The 23,666-nt window shown below is 37.0% G+C and overlaps 1 protein-coding gene across 1 annotated transcript in view; it reads left to right on the top strand.

Moving 5' to 3' along the window:
* The first annotated feature begins 454 nt into the window (after positions 1-454).
* The window catches only part of ANK2 (ankyrin 2), a 297,680-nt gene continuing 274,468 nt past the window's right edge, over positions 455-23,666 (top strand). The window contains exons 1-2 of the mRNA XM_036763028.1: positions 455-589; positions 18,752-18,853. Of these exons, the coding sequence (XP_036618923.1) occupies positions 455-589; positions 18,752-18,853 (237 nt within the window). The remainder of the gene's footprint in view (positions 590-18,751; positions 18,854-23,666) is intronic.

The following is a 23,666-nucleotide window of genomic DNA, read 5'->3' as shown; positions in this document are numbered from 1 at the left end:
AAACATTCCAGGGTATTCACAAGGATATTCAATAACTTCCATGTAGAGGCATTTTACACAGTAGGACTTTAAGCCTATGTGTTAGGCAAGCTGGTAGCATGCTGAAAAACAGAATGACTCCTCCCCTTCCTCCCCCCTCATTCTCTGCCTTACTCCCCCCTCCCCTCACTCCATTGACATGCATAGCTGGCCTGGTAGGTGTAAAAATAGACAGACAGAGCCTGAATTGGAAGTGGTCACTGAATGTTGCCTGCGGTTGCTGGGGTTTTGAGCTCTCTCTGACACTGGCCAGCTAGCAGATGGGGAGAACTGGTGTGGGGCATGTAGGGGAGCAGAGCAAAGCAACCAGGGATCATCCTTTTGGATTGCCAATGTTAACTTCTCCCTGGGAACCTTGGACGTAGCCCATAGTTTGAGGACAGACCCACTGACAACAGGGAATAATAAAACTGATATGGGTAATGCAGCTCTCTGCCAGTCTTGTCATACAGAGAAGAGCGTAAGAGCACAAGGAAACATGCAAGAGTTGGATAAAACCCCAGATTACTATGGCTACAACTGTGAGGATGTCAGAGAGTCTGAGGCTCTGGTAAGTGTGAAACCATGAACCAGGACAAAGAGCAGATGGTGATGTCTTGAGCATGTTAGTAATCATCAGTAAACCTCATTGGTTAAACATTTTCGGTTCCAGAAAGGGAGTCTATGATGTAAAACTGATGTGATTTTTACCAATTGTTTTACTGTTACTGTCAATTTTAATTGTTTCCTCTAGTCGTAACTTTACCATCGTGTAGTCAAATCTTGCCTCACATTTACTTCATCTGTGCTTTCTTTAATTTTACGCTATAAAAGCAGAAGGGACAAGGAACATGTCTTCTGCAATAAAAATGCATAGTGCCCCATACCCTGGAGATACTTATTATAGCAGAACCTCATCATAAAGTGTTTTGAATTCCACCGATTCAGTTATACCTCTGGTCAGGTCCATTATATACATAACAATGTATAGAAGATCTATCTTGACATATTACAGAAAGTTTTATTGCTTTTATTGCAGATACTATCATGGTGCCACAAAATTAGACTTAGAAAAGAGTTTTATTTTGGTAATTTGACTCACTGACTTCAGTTAAAAAGGCCTACAGGTCCCTGGCCTTCTCAGCTACTAATCTTGGCAATTATTTTGTCACAAACTCCCAAATTTGATGAGAGGTACAATTGAGGTCGAGTGATGCATAAGCTTAATATAAAATCTTAGTATTCCTTATATTTATCAATTTGACACAAGGTCATTGTGTGATTTCTTCCCCCAGTAGTTCAATCCAAGATTGTGTTTCTGAAATATTTTCATTTTAGTATCCATTGGAGAATAAGCTTTATCTTTGATCTCTTAGATCCAAGAACTTGACCTACTGCAAGCTGTTTTGTTCAGTATGAAAATGTGAGATTAATGAATACTTTCTGTTTGAGGAACAAAGAAGCATGAGATAAAATGATTATTTTACAGAGAGATTTATAGTACAGTAGAAGTGAACACCTGTGCTTTCTTCAGGAGAGAAAATGCAAGGAATATAAAGAATACATTGTTTTCCTCTCATTTGAAACTATCTGATTTTCTAAAATTTCTTAAAATCAGAATTCTAAATGAAGCTAGAACACAAAATGGCATCTTGCTTTTTGAGTTTAAAGATAGATAGATACCTACCTACATACATACATACATGCATAAGACGTTTATAGTTAGCAGAAAAGAAAGAAAAGCCTGTCCTTTATGTGGGGGGAGAAGGATAGTGCTTCAGGAATACATACCACGGGGAAAAATGCAAAACAAAATCAAGCCCCAGAAAAGTCCTTAGGCAAGCAGCACAAAGTTGGAAGGAAGCCCACTTGTCCTACTAGAAAGTAAACAAAGGTTTCAACCAGGAGCAATGCCTTATTTTTCTTTAGAGAGTGGCTGTCTTATGTCCATACCCTGGATCAGAAGAATTAGCTCCCTCATGCTCAAAACTTCATTTGTAATTTAACTAATTCTGCACTGAGAAGGGGAGAAAACAACAGAGATTTGTAATTATGGCCATGATTCCTTAATTCTGCAGTCTTCTCTTTAAGCATTTTGGGGAAATGTTTACTTGGTTAAAGGTAATTTCTAGTCAAATGGATGCTCATTCATTCATTTATAGCATGCTTTAAAATGTTACTTAATTATGGTTTTGATTATTTTAAGGATGGGTTTTTATTTTCTGAAATGATTACTTCTTTAAAGTTTTTTATATGCTTGTTTTATTTGGTATTTGCACGTAGTAAATGCTTGCATGATTTTGATGTTGGGAGGAAATATTGGTGATGAAATGAATGGTGAATTCATTCAAAGTACCTTTATGAATACATTTCAAGAATTCATGAATGGTAATGGAAAACTTTCAATAGAAGCATTCAACAGTATCAGTATTCCTAATTGCATTAAATTATTTCATGTGAAATATTGACTCGGAATTCCTAGAGAATATTGAAGAATTCTTTTTTTAAAAAAAGCTATTACTGTTTATATTGTATCTGAGCTTCTTTTTTACTTCAAAACCAATTTAATTCAATTCAACAGACATGTATTAGACGCCTACTGTGTGAAATACATTGCGTTATATGTTGGGGGATACAAAAGCAAACAATCCATGACCTCAAGAAGCACACCAGGGGATATAATATTTATACAGATACACGAAAACAAAATATTCTTGGGAAACAGAGAGCAATACTACCCAGTCTGGGATCAGTAAGTGGTACTTAAGCTGAGCTTTGAAGGAAAATAAGAGTTCTGAGAATGCAGAGAGGAGAAAGGATATAGTGGGTGATTGGAACAAATGCATTGAAATGAGAGATGGGAGTTTGGAATACAGCTAGTATTCTAATTAATCTGGAATATAAAGGGGGCATATAGAAGGGAGTAATTTGAAAGAATTATGGAAAGGTTGATTTGGGCCATATTTTAAGAACCCTAGATAATAGGCTGTGGAGTTTGTCCAAAAGGTAATCTACTATATAGAAGGTGATAGTGGTATTGAACTGAATGGTGAAAGAAGTGTGAAGAGGGTTTTCTCAGAATCATAGGAATTAAGGGGGAAGGGCAAGAAGTAGGATTTTGCTAGCCATTGATTTGGATCTCTCCAGGGTTCTGTGATGATGATATGGGTCAGCAGTCTTGGAATCTATAACATATTCTCTCCTCAGATGCCAGAGACCTGGGTAGGAGTTCACACTGTAGGTCAGTAGATATGTTCTGGTCAAGCCTTTAGGGACCAGACTGAAGTCATGCAGGACCCCAAATTCTGTAAATTCACTCCAAGATGGCAGGGAATGTATCATACCTAGCAGGGTCCATGAACGTAGAACATGCATTTATTTCTTAGTCAAGCTTTGTGTTTGAGGTCTTATACAGGGTTTGGATAGCACCAATCCTGTTTTGCTCTGTCCTAAAGTAAATATATGAGCTGCAGCAAACAATTTTCTCAATGTGATGTGGTGTGTAAAGCATTGGCTCTAGAGTCAGAAGACCTGAACTCAAATACCATCTTTGATGCTTTTCACATGGAGGAACATGGGCAAATCAAATAATCTCCTTGAATCTTGGTTTTTTCAAGTCTAAAATGAGGCATCTGAGCTCCCTTCCAGCTCTGAACCTGTGCTTTTCTGATACTGCTTAGGGTAGTCAAAGAATGAGGGTTCATGAGAAATAGTAAGAACTTAAAGTATGAATCTTCTCTGCTGTTATAAGCAGGTTCTAAGTTAATTAGCTTCTCTGGGCCTCAGTTTCCCCATCTCTAAAATCAATCCATTCACAAGATTAGGACTCATTGTATATTAGGCACTGGGTGAAATAAAAGAGTTGTTCCTAAATGATGTATAAGGTCCTTTCAGCTCTAAATCTTTAGATGTCATTACTTGGAACTATGAAATTATGATCTGGAAATGTGTAGTGGAGTTTAGAAAAAGTAACTTTAAAAGAAGTTTAGGAACATGTCTCTTGTTAATTGTATCTCTTTTTGCACACATTGATAAAGTGCTGATGCTCAGATTAACTCAGTTTCATATAAAATGGATGATATAGTGATGATAGTGATGATTATTGCAGAGTCTCCCTGGACCATTGGTATTGAGTAAGGCTTTGGGATGACAATGATCTATTTGAAATAGTACTCACCTTCCAAAGCATTAAAATATTTTTAGAAACATTTCTTCAATCCTCACCGATCTCCAAGGCATAATGAGAAAGCTTGTGCTACTACCCTCATTCCACAGACACTAATAGTGAGATATTTGTTGTGTCTAAACATATAAAGCGATTTGAAAAAGAAATGAGTTTAGTTGAATGAATACAACTACATCTTTTCAAAATCACATTTGGTCTGATTCATCTTTACTGTGGATAAAATTTATTTTACTTCCTACCAGAGATTTCTACATACATGTGCACATAGTTTGAAATCATTTTTCTCCTGTTATTTATATAGACATTAAAGAGTTTAATCAGAAGAATTTGATGCATCAGTGGTGCGGATGAGAAATGTTTTCCTCAATTGGTCCATTCATTTATTCTTTATTCAGTTTCATACTAAAATCATCATTCAGCTCTGGACCTATGGCCCTATGAAAGTTTTCACTTTTTGTTATATATTTAAGCACTCAGTGAGGAAACATTTATTAAAAGTTACAATATTCTAGGCACTGATAGAGACTAGATCTGAGATTTCATTGGTATAAGGCAATCTCTGGTGAGGAAGCTGGCTCTAACAATGTAGGTCAGCATCTTCTCTGCAGCCTTATGTCTTAGAAGAAAGTTTCCGAGGGCACTGAAAAGTTAAGTAAGCACCTTGCCTGGGATCTCATAGCCAATATATGTTAGAGGAAGGATTCAATTCTAGGGCTTCTGGGCTTCAAGGCCAGCCAGCTCTTTATCCATTATGCCCTGCTAGCCATTATGCACTGAGGCTACAAAGATAAAAATGAATTAGTTCCTGCTTTCAGGGAGCTTATGTGACAAAATCAATTGTTATTTTGTTCAAAATTTATTAAAACACTCTCTGGGTGCAAGGTGATGTGCTTATTTTCAGGGTATTTGAAATCATGAATTCTTTGGTTTACTGAAGTTTGAATGTCTTCTTCACCTAAATACATCATTTCCACTCATCCACTATGTGATCAGTGCTTGAAACCAACCCAGCTCCTTTTGTTTCTATTTGGGGAGAGGGTAAAGAAATGCTGGAGACTGAGATGCCCACCACAATTATTTCCCTTTTCTTGCTAAGTGGCCTTTGGTTAAACCAGTAAAATTTGTGTTGTCTTGGCTTAGGTTAGAGGTTCTTAACCTGGGATCCAGGAGCTTATCTTTTTAAAAGATATTTTAATAGCTTTATTTTGGTATAATTGTTTGCAGTCCTACATATTTTATGTTTTGCATTGAAAACCATCATACTGAAAAGGGTCCACAGACACCAAGCTGCCAAAAGGGTCTATGACCCAAAACAAAATTAGGAGCCTAGTTTTACTGTATCTTGTGGGAGAGATGTTGATTCTTAAGTCACAGCCACCTTCGTGGCAGTCCCCTTGCTATGCTTACATAAATACCACATGGTATTCTCTTCATGGTGCTATATGGTTGCAAATCACAACATCTCAGAAACTCAGAAGTGGAGTTTCAGATGACTCAAAGAGCAATAGGAAGATAAATGCTAGATCTATATATATTGTAGTGAGTTCTGGACTTGTGTGGAAAAATGGTATGAAAACGTCAGCAAGAATATTTATGACTGGGGGCAGCTAGGTGGCACATTGAGTAGAGCACCAGCCCTAGAGTCAGGAGGACCTGAGTTCAAATCCAGCCTCAGGCACTTGACACACTTTCTAGCTATGTGACCTTGGGCAAGTCACTTAACTCCAATTTCCCTGCCCCCCCCCCAAAAAGAATATTTATGACCAGAAAAGGGAGGAAGGTAGTAATTGTTATAGAACAAAAAATACCAGACAGCCTAAGGGTAGTTTGGAATATCAGTATCCCTCTTTATACAGTTATTAACCTATATCACATGTGTGTGTTGTCTCCTCTTTTGGAATACGCCCCTTGAGGGGCAGTCTTACTTTCTCTCTGTATCTCTAGCACCTAGCAGAGTGGCCTGCATATAATACTTGCATTTTCACTCATTCATGTATATATCCTTCCTTTCTTAGCCAAACTTCTTAGAAAAAGAGTCTCTATTCATTGCTTCCACTCCTTTCACTCATTCCTGTACCTTTGGCACTATGATTTACAAACTTTTCACTCAACCGAAACTACTCTTTCCAAAGTTACCAATGACCTCTAAATTGCCAAATTGATGGTCTTTTCTCAGTCCTCATCCTACTTGACCTCTATGTTACATTTACCACTAATGAAACTTTCTTTTTCTGGTTTCCTGTCACCTCTGACTTTGTGTGACACTACCCCCCACCCCGGTTCTCCAACATATCTGACTCCTCTGTCTCAGTCTCTCTTCCTTTCTCAAGATGAGTCTCTCCCTCTGACTTTGGATGCCCTTCTCTCAATGACCTCATAGGCTTCCTTGGAATTAATTGTCATCTTTATACTAATGACTAAACAGAAATAATCAACCCTAGTCTATCTCTCTCCCACATTACCAGTTGCTTATCAGACATTTCAAATTTGATATCCTGGAGATATCTCATCATGTCAAATTTCCCTGTTTCTGTTGAAGTCATTTAGTCTCCCAGGCTTGTAACCTTCTCATATGCTTGACTCTTCACTGTCCCTCACCTTACATATTTAATTAGTAACCAAATCTTGCCATCTCACTTGCATTCTTTGCTCATAAAGCTGCCACCTTACTTCAGACCTTCGTCCCTACTTGCTTGTTTTATACTGCATCTTAATTGGTTTCTCAACCCCAAATTTCTCCTCACTCTAAACCACTTTCCATGCTGCTGCCAAAGTTATTTTCCTTAACTATAGATCTCACCATATTACTCCCCTATACCTGTAGGATAAAATAAAAACTCCTCTGTTTAGTTCTTTAAAACTTTCCACCCTCTGGTCACCAGCCTATCTTTCGAGCCTCATTGAGCATTATTCCTCCTCTCACATACTGTCATCTAGCCAAATTGGGCTTTCTCTTTATTCCTCATACTCTATCTCCCACTTCCATACTTTTGCATGGGCCTGGAATGTATTCCCTCTTCCCCTCCACCTCGTGGAACCCTATGCTTCTTCTAGACTGAGATCAAGTACCTCCTATGTAAAGACTTTCCTGATCTCCCAAACTACTAGTGTCCTCCATCTACAATTACTTTTTATTTTATTACTTTGTATTGATCTGTATTTATTCTCTTTATTCTTATTCTGTATATAATTGTATATGTCCTTGTTGTCCTCCTATTAAAATATAAGCTTCCTGTCAGTGGGGATTATTTCTTTCTGTGTTTTTGTAAGAGCATAGGTCCTGGCACATAGTAGATGCTTAAGAAATCCTTGTTGATTGAGTAATTAATCCATAAAATAGTAAAAGACCCATAGGAAGACCTTAACAGTGTTACTGAATCTTCCAGGGAGGAATTGTGGAAGAATATAAAGAAAACACACCTGATAAGAAGGCATGCATGTGTTTGAATCTACCCTTGTGGAAGAAATGAAATGATTGCTTCACTGAAATGTATTTATTACCACAGAAGAATGAAAACCATGACTTTACATTGGGGAAATCTCACTGCATATTCCCAATTGAGAATCAGAATTTTTGGATTTTTCTCAACTTAAAATCATGATTTTCTCTGTACACTCTAAATTTGTCTCATTTTCTACAAGTTGGAAATGCACCAAATTATGTTTATTTGACAGATAATTGATCATGATAGTTCATGGAATTTTAAGGTATAATTGAATAATCCCCTGCAAAATCAGTTCACTTTAGTAGTCTGAGTATAGTAGTTACATAAACACATAGTTTTGAGAGTCATACTACCTTAAAATATATAGATATAAGATACACACAGTATTCTGAAATGATGGTTTATATCTTGGAAAGACAAACCTCAACAAACAAGTTACTCTTTTTGGGACTATCCTTCCCTCCTCCCACCTCTCTATTACAATTTGCATAGGAAATCTTTAGGGTGAGGGCAACACCTCATCCGCATTGTTTCTTAAAGGTATACACTATTAAGTGATGTCTTCTTTGGAGCAGATGGTCTCTGAAACTAAGAATTTTCAAACCACCATGGACAAAAATTGTTGCAGTTACCTCAAGGGAGTAATGGTAAATTAACCCTGCAGGATATCTTGCATAAGAAAAAGTTAATGAAAGATACTCTCACTTCAAAAAGAAAGCACATTTTAACAGTTCTGTAAGAGGTATTAAAAACTAATTTAGCTCCATTTACCATGGTCCTGTATTCTTACCATGATATGTATTTCAACGCAGTTTTGTGCCCAAATGTTCTAGTTTTAGCAGAATATTTTAACATGGATACAAGTCAGAGAGTTAAAATAACTTTGTTAGTAGAAAATTTTTTTAAAGAAAAATTAATAAACCCTTCCTGCTTTCTAGTGTTATAATGAAAGTAGAAGATGTTCAGGTACTTCCTTCTTTGTCTCCATTCCAGTTGTTTCAGTTAGTTTTACAAAATCAGCAATTTTTTAAAAGTTATTGTCCATCTTCATGATCAGGAATAATATTTTTATTAAAAATAAAAAATATATATTTAGAAATTCTCTGGTGGCAATTGATTATAAATCTCTGGTACATCATGTACCAAGCAAATCTATAGGATCATTTTCATCTTCCATGTTTTTCCTTGTCATTCATTTATTTTTCCGGATTATTTGTAACGTTACAAATACTAAGAAAATATAATTCTTAGTGTTTTTTATTAAATGAATTTCATTTTTACTTGAAACATTAACATGTGAACATAATTGAAAATTAAAATTTGTATGAAAAACATTTCAAAGTGTTTCTCTTTAAATTGTATTTCTGAGTTACCTTTGATTTTTCACAATTGATAATGTGTTAAATGTCAGTGTGAAATAATTGCTAAAATTATGAAATGATATATGGCAAAGTCACAGTAACACCAGCCCAGAACTGGTTAAATATTTTGTTTGCTTTTACAAAGTCATTCCTTCATTCTTTCATTCTGAATATCTACCATGTATAAGGTACTCTATAAGGTATGTGGACCAAATAATAAATCACAATCTCTGCCCCTAAAGAGCTTTTAGTCTTGTAGGGAGATAATATAAATATAGACACACACATATATGTATATATATGTTATATATATGTATATATAATGTATGTATATTTATAGCTATTGATACAAAATAGCATATGAAATAGATGCATAGTTGTGATGTGAATTAAATGATGTACAAGTTCATATGGATGAATGAAAGAAAAGTAATAAATCCTTTTAAGAAATCATTACTTTGTGTCCACAAGCCAGAAAGATAACTGGATATATCAAGCAACAAATAAGCATCCTCTCTTAGGTTATCAGATAGCCTAAACCTCCTAGTATTTAAACTGCTTTCTAGAGTTGCATTTAGTTTTTGAAGCAGCAATAATGATTTTTAATCCCATAGTCACTTAAAGTTGGCCAGGTCTATGCTGTCAAACTCTCGGAATGAAATGGTAATTTGTTAAATGCTATCCCAGTGTTTTAAAAAAATCATTGATGATTCTAAAATTCCTAACTTGCGCCAAGATAAGCCTTTTTCAGAACTTGGATTCTACCTGGAACATTAAGCTTCATTTCTATGCCATAGGGAAACATCAATGTAGGATTTAGTAGAGTCTGATATTATAGCAAAAAAACCACATTATTATCCTTATTTCTTGAAAGATGATTATTTAAAAAAATGAAATATAAGTGTTGGGCAGCTAGGTGGCTCAGTGGATGAAGAGCTGGGACTGAAATCAGGAAGACTCATCTTCCTAAGTTCGAAATCTGGCCTCAGACAAGCTGTGTGACCCTGGGCAAATGACTTAACCCTGTTTGCCTCAGTTTCCTCATCTGTCAAATAAGCTGGAGAAGGAAATGGCAAACCACTCCAGTATCTTTGCCACAAAAACCCAAAATGGGGTCATGGAGAGTGAGACATAATTGAAAAAACTGAACAACACAAAAGTGTAGTTGAGCTTTCCAAATAGACAGTGCACTTACATTGTGCTCTCTTACAAGCATAAAAACACTGCTCTGATGACTGATTTCAAGTACATTGCAGAAACAATGTTGACCCCTTTCATGTTTTCTGTCTTTCCTGTTGAGATCTTACGGGCAAAAAAGCATCTGAAAGAAACTAGGTATTTCATTAGTAATGGGAAATATTAATTTTTAAAATAATTGTTTGGTCAAATATATGTGTTCCCTTTGGGTTGAAGTCTTGAAAAAGGCTTTCTTAAGACGATATGCTAAAATTTTACATATGCCAAAAATGCTCAAATAAGAGTGAATAGATAATTATGGGACTATGGAAGATTCTTCCATAGTTTGAAGATCCCATGTGTAGTAGCAGCAGCAGCAGAGTATAATCGGAGAAAAATCATGAGGAGACATTATAAAAGAACAGTGAAGCAAATTTAAATCATCAACTCACATTTCTGCCACCAAATAAAATGCTAAACCTTTTCATTGAGTATCTAATGAGCCTTTGGGAAATGACCCATATGTTAAAGCATTATTAATCTAGTTATCCTTATTCCAAATTCATAAACACCTATGAAATACCAGTTTCTCTTTTTCAAAAATACCACCTTCTCTTTCTCTATATTTATCTTTTGATTTAGCTTCTTTTTGATCTTATGAGCAAAATTATATTTTATTGGCCATAATTGCCACATAATTTTTGGATATGATTAGTTTTTCCCAAACCCAATAAGCACATGTTTATTGTGAATGTGTGCAGGAGTTTAAAAACAATTTCTTTCATGTCAAATTAATTATATGATCAATTAATAGTGAAATTCGAACATATGCTTTGTGTTATCTATGAATATTGTAATAATGTCCAGAAAAAGAATTCTTATTGAGATGCACTGTTAGTACATCTTTGTATTAGGGAATAAAATGGCATGTGTTTTATTATCCATATTCTTAACTTTTATAATACTTCAGCTGTATGACAAATGTAGTCTTGTTGTTCAGCAATTTTCAGTTGTGTCTGATTCTTCCTGACCCCATTTGAGGTCTGACTTCAGGCCCAGTGGTCTATCCATTGCTTAACCTAGCAGCCTCTGATGTAGTCTATAATCTTACTTTGATTATTAAAAAGTGATTTGGTTCTGAAATTTTGAATATTTTTAGTGTCTTGTATGGAAATACCTACCAGCTATATGATAGCACATAAAGGATATTTTTAAGCCGTCTTTCAGTGTGTCTTTGTAAGGACTGTGGAGCACTTAACTTAAAGCCTTAATCCAGTTAATTTATAATTTTAAATATTTCATTAATTATTAGTTACTAATATATTATTATTTTTTAATTTTAATAATAATAGATGGAACCAAACTAAGTAGGGGTAGATTAGGAGGGAACTTGCTGTTTTTGATAAGTCTAAATAACATGGTTTAGATAAACTACATATTTGACAGCTGAAAGTACTCCTTGACCTGATGTTGAGAAATAGTAAAATTTTGAAAGATCATGGAGAACAGGCGAGGTACTGCAGGATTTGAGAAGGGAACACACCAAGATTTTTTAAAATGGAAGAGAATGGATTCTTCAAGTTATAGACTAGTGAATCTGACTTTGATTCCTGGGAAATTTCTCAAACATGTTGTAAAGGGATGGCTAATGAACATCTAGAAAAGGAAGAGGTGATCACAGATAGCCAGTGTGGGTTCACTGAGAATAAGTAGGGTTAAAAGTAAATCTTATCTCTTTCTTGTCAGGGTTCCTAAACTAATAGGGGAGTGAGGCAGATATCATTTACCTAGATTTCAGCAGTTCATCTGAGAGTCTGCCGTGTTCTTCTTGGGGAAATGATGGTTCAAAATTGGCTAGATAATTTGAAGCTGATTGATTGGCTCACCTCAGAGAATTCATTACCAACTTGTCAACTTAGAAAGAGGTCTCAAGTTTGATGTCTCAGGGATCTGTGCTTATTTCTGTACTGTAATATTTTTTATCAGTGACTTGAATAAAGACAGAGATGATATGCCTTATCACATTTTTAGATGAAACAGGACTTAGAGGATCAGTTGATGTACTTGATGAAAGAGTCAGAATTCAAAAATCTTTGAACATACTAGAACATTAGGCCAGATCTAAAAAGATGAAATTTAATAGAGATAAATATAAAGTCTTAATCTGGTCCAAAAACTCAGCATCAAAGTATAAAATGGCGGAGATATGGAAGAAAGGAAATAAGAATTTATTAAGCATCAGCTGTGTGCTAGGTACTGTGTCAAGTGCTTTTATAAATATATCATTTTAACCTCACAACAACCCTGAGAGGTAGGTACTATTATCAGACCCATTTCCCAGTTGAGGAAACTGGGGCAAACAGAGTTAAGTTTCTTGCCCAAGGTCACACAGCTAGTAAGTGTCTGAGGCCAGATTTGAACTCAGGAAGAGGAGTCTTCCCAACTCTAAGCCTGGAAGTTTATCGACTTCCCCAAGCTGCCCCTAGGAGATAGCTAGTCAGGAAGACCTAAGTTCAAATCCAGCCTCAGACACCTACTAGCTGTGTGACCCTGGGCAAGCCACTTGACCTTGTTTACCTCAGTTTCTTCATCTGTAAAATGAGCTGGAGAAGGAAATAGCAACCCATTTCAGTATCTTTGCAAAGAAAATTCCAATACAGAAGTCTGGGTATATCTGTTGTTGTAAATAACTAGGAGAATTTCTTTCATCAGCTTCAGACTATGCTGTATTTTTAACAGTTGTCCCAGTGATCCAGAACCATGCAGGACACCCTTAAGATATGGTTCAAATCAACACGTAATGGCTATATAAGAGCTATTGCTAATGACCTTCAAGGGTGGAGAATCACTAATACTCAAGGAATAAGTGGGTATTAATATGTATATTTGTTATTGCCATGCTGCTCATTTCTTAAAAGGAAAAAAGGATCCAGTTGTCCCACAAAGAAATATATAGAACTGTAGAAACCATTTCTGCTGCTCTGGGCTTTATATTGTATTTTCCTTCCTTCCTGGACTTTATATTGTATTTCTTTCAAATAACTGACTTCCTTTCTCCCTATTGCATTACTACAGAATTTGAAGGGGTAGGTTAGCTCATACCAACTTCCCATTTTACAAATAAGTAACTGAACCTAGGGAAGGCATGAGACTTCCCTACTGTTCTATAAAGCTTATCTTGTGCTTTCCTTAGGTGAGGGAAGACATAACTCTTTCATTTTCTCACGTGCACTAGAGACTGTCAAATTGGATTCCATCCTTAGGCTATAACATGCCTCTGTCAATGTAAATTCCTCTGTTGCCTTTATTCTTTACCCTGCTGTGTGCTAAGAAAGATATTCTGTTTTTCTAACACTCAGAGACTGAAAAATGTACAGGACTTTGTCGAAAGGAATTTAGGAAGAAATCTTTCTTTCTTGGCTTGAGGTACAGTGCCAAGGGTTGTAAAAGGGACAATTTTAATGATATCCATCTGTTACAGATTAAAATAGGTTGGAACCAGCCATTGAATTTCTTGTCTGGAGTCAGACAGAAAACTGAAGATTGAAATAATTGAATCAATTCAGGGCCCTTTAACAAGCATGGTCAAAGCAGATTTTAGGTTTAGTGGAGTCTGGATAAAGGAGTGGCATGGGAAGCCATTAGAATCTGTTTAAAACAGAGATTGATTTTGCATTAATCCAAGATTTGTCACACAAGAAATATTAACAGATGCTACTGACTCATTTCCTCAACAGGGCACTTCTTTCCATTAAATCTTTTTTTGAGGAAAGCTGTCACTTATTATGAAAGGTTACTTATACCCTTTCCCCTTGAAAAACCTTCTCGCTTTGTGTCTTCATCAGAGGCAAGCATAGTGGAATAGTTTAATACTTCTCTCTCCATGAGGCCTTGAGTCTCTTTCATCTCTGTTTTGATGGAAGGCAATCAGACTACCTATTGCTTCCCCTAGTCCCTTCTGAAGCAGTCTTAATTATAGATTGGCCTCATTGTAGGTCAGGGTGTGGGTGTTTGTGTGTATGTGTGTAAAAGAGTTTTGATTTTATATACAACCTCCCAGTGGTGTGCTTAGTAAATATTTAACAAGGTAGAGAGCATGGAGGGATGCACATACAATACACCTTGAAGTTTAATTTATATTATTAACATTTTCTCTCTTTTTTAAGGCTAGACAATCAACAAAACAATAAATCAAGACATGTGTTGTATGTTTTGCTGATTTCTGAGTGTAAATTTTCATGCTGAAAATTAAACAATCAACTCCCCAGCCTATTAAAGTTGGATTTGCCACACTTCTGCATCTACTTCAGCTTTGCTCTCTTCCTTCCCTGCTCCAGAGATAAATATACTCTACATCTGAATGAGTTTTGCAGGTAGAGTTGACCTTGTTGAAGACTGGAGCGTGAGAACTTAAAACTTTCCTCAACCCTCTATAACTCACTAGGCTCCAGGTCTCCATTATCCCCTGCTTTGACCAGAGACTTGTCAGCTGACCCATACATACCCTCTACCTTTCACTTTCCATCTCTCACTCAAAGACTTGATAAGCAAATCAACATTACCATTGCTACAATGAAGGGTTTATCCATCTATTACCCTACTAAGAATCCTTGTGATTCTGAACTATGGGCTGCCTAGACCAGAAATCCCTTTCCTAGCTACCACTACCTGTTTTCTTTCTCCCTGGAAATTATTTTCTCTATATATTTTCCTTCAAATTTTGTTGGTGCACATTCCTTCTCAATAAAATATAAGCTCCTTCAGAGCAGGGACAATTTAATTTTTGTCTTTATAAGACAGAGTCTGGCACAGTATGTAATTTATAACAATAAATAAACCCTTCTTGACTTGAAGTTAATTAATACATGCATATGAGCATACTCATTCATACACGTGCACATACCAACACACAATGAGATCTGCAGTAAGCCATCATAAATATCTTGGGGGTCCGTGTCATAGGAGGATTTTCTAGGTAGACCCCCTTATGATGAAGTATATCTGCAACCAAACTCCATTAAGAGAGAGTTTTAAGAGCAATTTTATCCACAATTCTGCTGTAAAACTATGTATCAACAGTATTGCATGGAGGATTGAAAGCTGGATTTTGAATTATGAAGATCCAGGTTCAGACCTTATCTCCAGAACTCAATAGCTGCGTAACCATGGAAAAATCTATGAACCTCTAAGCCTCATTTCCTCATCTATAAAATGAAGCTAATAATATTTTTCATACCTTCCCCACAAGGTTAATGTGAAACTCAAATGAGATACTATCTATAAAGTGCTTTGTAAATCTTCAAGCACAATATGAATATCAGTGATTATAAAATGATTGTCATTTTCTCTTTATTTTTCTCCTAATGTAGGCTGTTGAGAGTCAGTGCCATGAATTCTGGACCATAAGTTCTTAAGACCATAAGGATAAGTTCTTATTCTGGCCATGGGATTTTTGTTGTATTGATGTGGAAAAGTAGGAGCTTCTTTCCCCCCCAAACCTTAATACTCCAGGGACAGGAAGGGTACCCTGACTTGCCCCCCAGATTTCTCGCATTAGGCATTGGGTTGGCACAGTCAAATTACTCTGAAAGGCCACATATCTCCCACCACTTTCACTCTCCACTCAGATAAAGAATCATTCAAAGCAGATTCCCAAGTATGTATGACCTAGGGCCCTGCCCTCCATTCTCCCATGTCTAGGTGCCCACAAGAACCATCAGGTTCAGAATTCCATTCACAGTTATGTGTGATTACTATTCTTTAGTGAATAGTGTTGTCCTAATGTCATATTTTTCTTGGAGGCTTTGGATGTAGAAGTTTTGACTCTGTTGTCTTCTTCTGGTTGTATGTTTTGATCTTCCTTGTCACCAAAGTAAGATTTTATCATCTGATTTTTTCCCCATTATTTGCTCATTTTCTCAGCCAATTGACTTTTTTTTAGCTCTTTGTTAAGGTAGGTCTCTGCTTCCAGTGTGGAGGGTGTATTGCCCCCAGTTTCAGGGGTTTTGTGCAGCTGTTTTCAAAGGTATTTCTAGGGACCTGTAAATTTTCAATTCTCCCATGGTTGTATGATCAAAGCAGCAGTATTTATTTACTCCTCTTCTGATCTGTGAGTGACTACAAACACCCTTTTCTGCCTTGGAACTGAGAAGAGGATTCCCTCTCTTCTGCCATGTTAGTGCTCCTCCTTGCCCCAGGACTGCCACCCAGGATTGCAATCCAGACCCAAGCAAGGGCAAAACAAGAGAATTTTGCCTCAGTGCCAGCAAAGAGATCCCTGCAATTGCCCTTTGATCAGCCTCTTGAACCGCTCGTGGTTTCTGGGCCAAGTGCTCTGGAAGCAGCCACTGCCACTGCTGCTGCCCACCACCCTGAGGCTGGGGCTTGGACCATGCTCCTCTCTCCCCCAGGTCTGACAGACCTTTCCTATTGACCATCTAAGTTGTCTTTGGCATTTGTGGGTTGAGAAGTCTGGAAACTGCCACAGTGGCCAGTGATTCAATCCCTGAGGCCTGCTCTGGCCCTGACTGTGCATGTTGGACTGTGCTCTTCTGTCAGACTGGTGCAATAGACCTTTCCTGTGGACCTTCCAGGTTGTCTTGTGCTGGGAATTTGTTGAACTCTGTCATTTTGTGGGTTCTGCTCCTCTAGAATTTGTTTAGAGTCATTTTTTACAGATGTTTGGAGGACAGCTCAAGCAAGTCCCTGCTTTTACTCCATCCTCCAAACTTCTATGCCTTATGTAAATAGGGAACAGAAGTAACATCTAATGTTCTTGGCTCACCTTCCCCCTAAATGTTGTCCTTTATTCATCCTTGAACAAAATGTTCTATGCCATCTGTGTGTGTGTGTGTGTGTGTGCGCGCGCGCGTGCGTGCACAGCCTGCAGAGGAGAGACATGGTGTTTTCTTTGTGGCTTGATTGAACTGTACTTGAGTATTGTTTTGGTTGTCGAGGAAGACACATGAGTAGATTCAAATTTCATTTTAAAGTGGTGTGGCAAGGATCCTGAATGAGCAGAATCTTTGTTGGACATTTAGAATTAGCTGAGATAAGCTCCCAAATGTCACAGAATAGGCAGGTCACATTTCGCAGTCACTGCAGCAGTGCAGATACATTTTGTGTGGGTTGCTATGTGTACCACTTAAAGGCAGGATGGAGAGTACAGTATCATCTTTAGAGGAGACAGTGTGGGATCGCCTCTACGTTGCATTGCTTAAAAAACAGGGCCAGACATTTTAAGGGTTGAACATAGTTGTATGTGGTACTAAACAGTATATAAGATTTTCAAAATCTATAGCATATGTACTTATGGGCTATGCTGTCTTAGAAACCCTAGCGGTCCTGGACTGTCTGTCAATGGCATTCTAAGATAAAATAATGCAATGTAATGGGTGTATACTTGTTTGGAAGTTGGCAAATTTGGATTTTACCCTTAGACAGTGGGTAAATTGTTTCTCCTTCTTGTGTGATGATCTCCTCATTACTTCAATTTTTGTTCAGAAATTATAATTGCAGGAAAATCTTATAATATTTATTTTGAAAATATATTGAAATAATAATATGAGAGGTTTTGTAGCTCTGGAGAAGCCATTTAACTTTCCTGGGTCTCAATTTTCACATCTGAAAATAGAACTTTCTTTCATCTCTGAGATCTTTTCCAGCCTTAAGAAACATATTGTTTTATTATTACCAGTCAGTTAGTCAATAAGCATTTAGTATTAAGTGCTCACTATGTTCCAGGCACTGTGCTAAGTATGCAGACTGTAAAAGTCTTGCTTGGAAAATGTCCTCAACGTATTTTTATAGGAAACCCATCAGCAAATACACCAACAATTAAGACTTCAGACAAGTCAGAAAAGAATATGGAATAAGTATAGTTACACTTTTAATCATCTTTTTTTTCTCTTGACTTTAGATTGGTGCTTATCCCAGCTGATTTAAATTCAGCTCTCCCACCCCCATCCCCAATATAATTTGGCTGGCTCTCAGTATTTGCTTTGGCTTCACCTGAATAGATCACCTCATCAACTTCTGTGGTTCTCTCACAAGAGAGGATTAAACCTTTGCTACTTAGAGTTCTCCCAGAGATAAATAGGAAAAGCAAACAGCAAAGGAGTTTAAAAAAAAAAAGAATTAATTTTCTTTTCACTGCCTGATTCTTGCTAGAGCTGTAATTTTTTTTTTTAGGCTTGGGACGCAAATGCATAGCCTGGGTTTTAGGGTTATAAAAATTCACTTTCAAATTGCGGCATGTGCTGACGATTGGGAATAAATTGGTACTAATTATTTTCAAGTAGTAACTTTGGGTTTGTGTTTTCTTTGACATGGTAGAGCACATTTGTCATTAACTTAAGCAAACCTTAGCTACTCTCAGGAAAAATTGCGATTTTTTTTATTGCCACCTTTTATTACCCATAATAATTCAAGGTTAAACCTTACATTAAGAAGTCTTTGCAACCTAAGTTGCTTTGATTTGAAATGTAAACTTGTGTGACTTTATCGGATTCTGATTTTCTGTTAACGGTAACTCACCAGAGGGCTTTGCTTCTTTCTCTCTACAGTCTGACAGCAATGCCAGCTTTCTCAGAGCGGCCAGAGCTGGCAATCTTGATAAAGTGGTGGAGTACTTGAAAGGAGGGATAGACATCAATACATGCAATCAGGTAAGAGATTGTGGCACCTTTCAAGATTTTTAGTTCTATACAATTTTTTTAACCAAGGTTTTAATGGTGTAAAGAAAAAAAAAAGTAAAAAACCCTGCATGTCCTAAAATGAAATAATACTCACTGGTTCAGACCGACTTAGAGCCCTGAGGTCTTTTTCGTGGTTATCAATGTTATTTATTACTAACACAGTGACTAAGAGCTTAAGAAGTAAGGAAACCTAGTCTTTCCCTTCACAGAACCTTCAAGTATAGAGAATCCATTAACCCTAACAGGGAGAAAATTTATATCTAGAGTTCGTATTGCTGGCCATGGCCAACAGGTCAACAATAAGCCAGTATCTTAAAACCTAAGTAGCAAGAATGCTTGCAAGATGGTTTGGTTCTTGCTTATCAGAAATGTTGGCAGAAAATTATACCAGTGAGTCAACCCTTGTTTGGTTTTTTTTTTTGTTTGTTTGTTTTTGTTTATTTTTGACTCCTGGTCCAAAACCTTGTCTTCTCATTCCCAGGGCTATGGATTGCCTTTTACTCTTGTGATGGTTATTAGAATATGGATTTAGGGAATAAAAGAAAATGAAATTCAAATCACTTCTCACCCATTTCTCCCTTTGTTAGTAACTTTGCCTGAAGGGCCTAGTTGAAGAGCCTAAACTTGGGGAATCAGACGTTTAGCATTTAAAGGAACTTAAACATTTCACTTATTACTTTCCTTATCTACCATTTCCTTATAAATGAGATTATAGCCTTTGAATCAAGTGTAAAGCCTCAAAGATTTTGGCTTTATACTGTTTCAGACCAACATTTTACTGGCATAAAGAAAAAAAAAAACACATTGGATCCCAGCTTTCACTATAGTAAGCTAAATCTCTATTTTTGTGAACAGATAGTTGGCTGGAGAAATGAATAATCCCGGCTAATTTTAAGCTCACAGGAGGTTTTCACTTGTGGATTCAACTCCATCTGTAGTTTCACTTATTCTATCTCTGAGCACATCTTGAACTCAGTTGTATAATCGTATTTCTGGCTTTGGGCCGTTTGAACTTTTGCAGTCTTTCAAAATTAATGAAAGTAAATGGTGGAAAAACATAAATTGGCCTCTCCTTAGGATAACCCAATCACAGAATCTCAGAGTAGGAAAGGACCCCCAAGATCATTTAGTTCAACTTGTATCTAAACAGGAATACCCTTTATAACAGATTGTCAACCAAATCCTACTTGAAGACGTTCAGCGGGGGGCACTCCATTATTTGTCAAAGTAGTCCATTCTGCTTTTGAACAATCCCAATTGCTAGAAAGTTTCCCCTTACACTCTGAAATTTCCACCCATCCCTTCTATTTCTGTGTCCTGGTGCAAAGTAGAAGGAACCCAATCACTCATCCGTGTGACAGTATAGCAACCCGCCACTAAGTCTTGAGTTCTTCAGGCTAAACATCCCCGGTTGTTTTAAGTGATTATTATATGGCATGGTTTTGAGTCTCCTCACTATTATAGTAACACCTCTATGGATACTCTCTAGTAATTACACTGAAGAATACTTAACCCTGTTTACTTCAGTTTCCTCATCTACAAAATGAGATAGAGAAGGAAATAGGAAACCACTCTAATATCATTGCCAAGAAAACCCCAAATGATGCAGAGTCAGTATGACTTAAACAACTGAACAACAGCAATGACAATTAGTTTGTCAGTTTCCTTTTAAAAATGCGGGGCTTTGGGGGCAACTAGGTGATGCAGTGAGTAGAGCACTGGCCCTGGAGTCAGGAGGACCTGAGTTCAAATCCAACCTCAGAGACTTGACATACTAGCTGTGTGACCTTGGGCAAGTCACTTAACCCCAATTGCCCTGCCTTTCCCCCTGCAAAAAAAATAAAAATAAAAAAAAAATAAAAAGGTGGGGCTCAGAAATAAATACAAAACTCTAGCTGTAATCTGCTAAGGAAGAGGACAAAATGAAGTCATGTTGTCCATCTTCATTGTGGGTACTATGATTCTAAGGAGTCAACCTAAGATCACATTTGCTTTCTTAGCTGAATGCTTTGCACTTATATTTCATAGAGAGTCCCAGTTCTTTTTCGTATAAACTTATTCCTAGCCACGTCTCTTGTACTTATAAAGATAACTTTCTGAACCTAAATGTAGAATTTTAATTTATCACAACTGAATTTAAGCAAAACTCAAGTCTGTTTTTTCTGACCTGTCCAGATATCTTTGATTCTGATTTTTGTCATCCAGTGTGTTGACTGTCCTTTGAAACTTTAGGTCATTTACAAATTTTGCAGTCAAGCTCTCTATGCTTTATTCTAACTCCATGATCAGTAGAAGAGATGCCTGAAGTCAGCTCTCTGAAACAGTCTGCTAGAACTCTTTCTCTCCAGATTAAATTGTTCAATACATTGGCAGATGTCAGAAATACACTTGACACAAAGATTTAAGTATCAAGGATAATTTATTACTGAGGAATCCAAAGGAATTGGAAAATGTTCCTGGCCAGGAGCAGACTCCACTCTTCTTTAGGAAGAGGGAGTGCTGCATACAAAGCTAGATCAGCTTTATAGTGTTTATTCTACACAGCATCAGCACTGTACCTCCTTTGAGAGAAATGATTTGTCCATTCCCCTTCCTGGTTACAATCTTCCTTACACTCACCTTACATGCTGCTCCTTGATGTGCTCCTCCCCCCACAACACATGTCCCATGTTCAAAACTCCTCCCTATGGGTGTGTAAGGTAATATACAATTAGCCAATTAAGCATGCACAATAGCAATTCGACCCAGTTTTCCCTTCAACCCTGGCTGTTATCTGGCTGGTTTAGGCCAGTTTTCCCAATATCCTAGGTTTGTGGTTTCCACAAAACCACTGGCTATTCTCTGATTGGCTGGGCCCACCTGCCTTAGTTAATTTTTATTCCCTTCTTTGTTCAAGCTGACACTTCATTAACTATTCTGTGGAAACTTATTTTTCACTGATCTCTCACAGTAGATTTGTTAGCTTCTGGATGTGGTTTTTTTTTCCTCCAGTGCTACAGATTTGCAGCCCATTCATAATTTTTCATTCTCTTGCAATTATTGTCTGTCATCTCTTAAGACTTCCATAGGTGGTTCCTTCGATGCTAGGGTCTTGCTTCTAGGTTCTTTAACATAATATGCTGGCACTATGACACAGCTTATCAGTCTATGGTCCACCATTCTTGCCACCTGACCAACAAGTCATGATCTGGTCACTCTTGAATCCATCTAACTGTTCTGTGAACCAGTTTATGTCTCTTCATCTCGGCCATGAGGATATTTTAAGAGATTTTTTGAAATACAAACTTCTCCTGAAATCAAGGTATATTAAGTCTGTGGTATTCCCCTGATCTTCCATGATAGTAGCCTTGTTTTTTGTGCCCTTTCTTATACTCTACCTTACCAAAAAACACCCATGGCATCTGAATAATACTGGTTTAGACTAGACAAATGCAGAAGTATTCTCCCATTTCCCTAGGATTCTAGCCGGCTCTCAGATTCTTTGAATTTCTGAAATGCTGATGCTTTTTAAGGCTGTGTCAATGGAAGCATGAAGAATCAAGCTGTCAAGTAATGCAATTAACTCACTATGTAACTGTATCTAAACTGTACCTATCACACTTCTTGCTGTTTTTAAACTTTGGACTTAATTGATGTAGGACAAAAACCAAACCCAGAGGACAATTTAATAACATGCAATCTGTAAACAGTATCAGAGCTTATCATTCACTATTAGGAAATCTGAAAAAAATTTTCCCCTTATGTTTTGAGTATGTATGGGTATAACCTACTTTTTTCCTTTGGACAAGTCAATAGTGTAAATTTAATCTACATAACTAGATTAAATAATTAAACTTATCGATATCTAAACTTCTCCCCAAATTAAAGTCTGAAAGTTAAAAAAATATGCTCAAATGGAGATTAGCCTCTATCTACTTGATATTTATCTTGCATGTAGCTTGTTTTTTTTCTTTTTTTTATATTCTCTCCTCTATAGAGTGTGAGCTCCTTGGGGGAAGGTACAGTACTGGCTTTGCCTTTCTTGTATGTCCACTGTTTAGCACAGTACCTGGCACATAGTAAGTGCTTATTAAATGCTTATTGACTGATTGTGAAGTTGAAAAATAAAATATTTCATAATTAAAACATAGATCATATCACACTTTTTTCCCTAATAGAATAAATGTCTTACTCTATTTGTGCATAAATAATTGAACTTTGTAAATCTACTTTAAAACTTAGCAATAATCAAAGGGCAGAAAAATATATCTCTGCACAAAATATCTACTATCAGAACTATTGTGGCACAGGGGAAAAACCACTGTGCCTTGAATTCAGAAGACCCGGATTTCAATCCCAGCTCCCAGCCATTAGGTAATCATTCAACTTGGGTTCATTCAATTTTGGTTGTACAATTAATTAAATCAGTCAGTAAGCATTTATTAAGCTCTCACTATGTGTCAGCCTTGGAGATGCTAAGGATATAAAGATGAAAGGTAACAACCTCTTTGTCTTCATGAAACTTATATTCTAATGAGGAAGGGATACAGTATGTGCACATCTAGGTACACACAAAACACATACAAGGTAACTTTAAGGAGGAAGGCATTAGAAGCTGGGTGTACCAGGAAAGCCTGCATGCAAATGGAGCTTGAGCTGAGTCTTGGAGAAAACTAGGATCCCAAGAGGCATAGGTGAGGAGAGAGGCATTTCATGCAGAGGGCACATCTAGAGCAAAAGAGTGGAGAAGGGCTATGAAATATCATAGGTGAGGAACAGCAAGAACAACAGTATGGCTGGACAG

Source organism: Trichosurus vulpecula, chromosome 6, assembly GCF_011100635.1.
Source record: "Trichosurus vulpecula isolate mTriVul1 chromosome 6, mTriVul1.pri, whole genome shotgun sequence".
NCBI lineage: Eukaryota > Metazoa > Chordata > Mammalia > Diprotodontia > Phalangeridae > Trichosurus > Trichosurus vulpecula.
The sequence above is the reverse complement of the archived record's forward strand: the minus strand, read 5'-3'. Positions and strand labels throughout refer to the sequence as shown.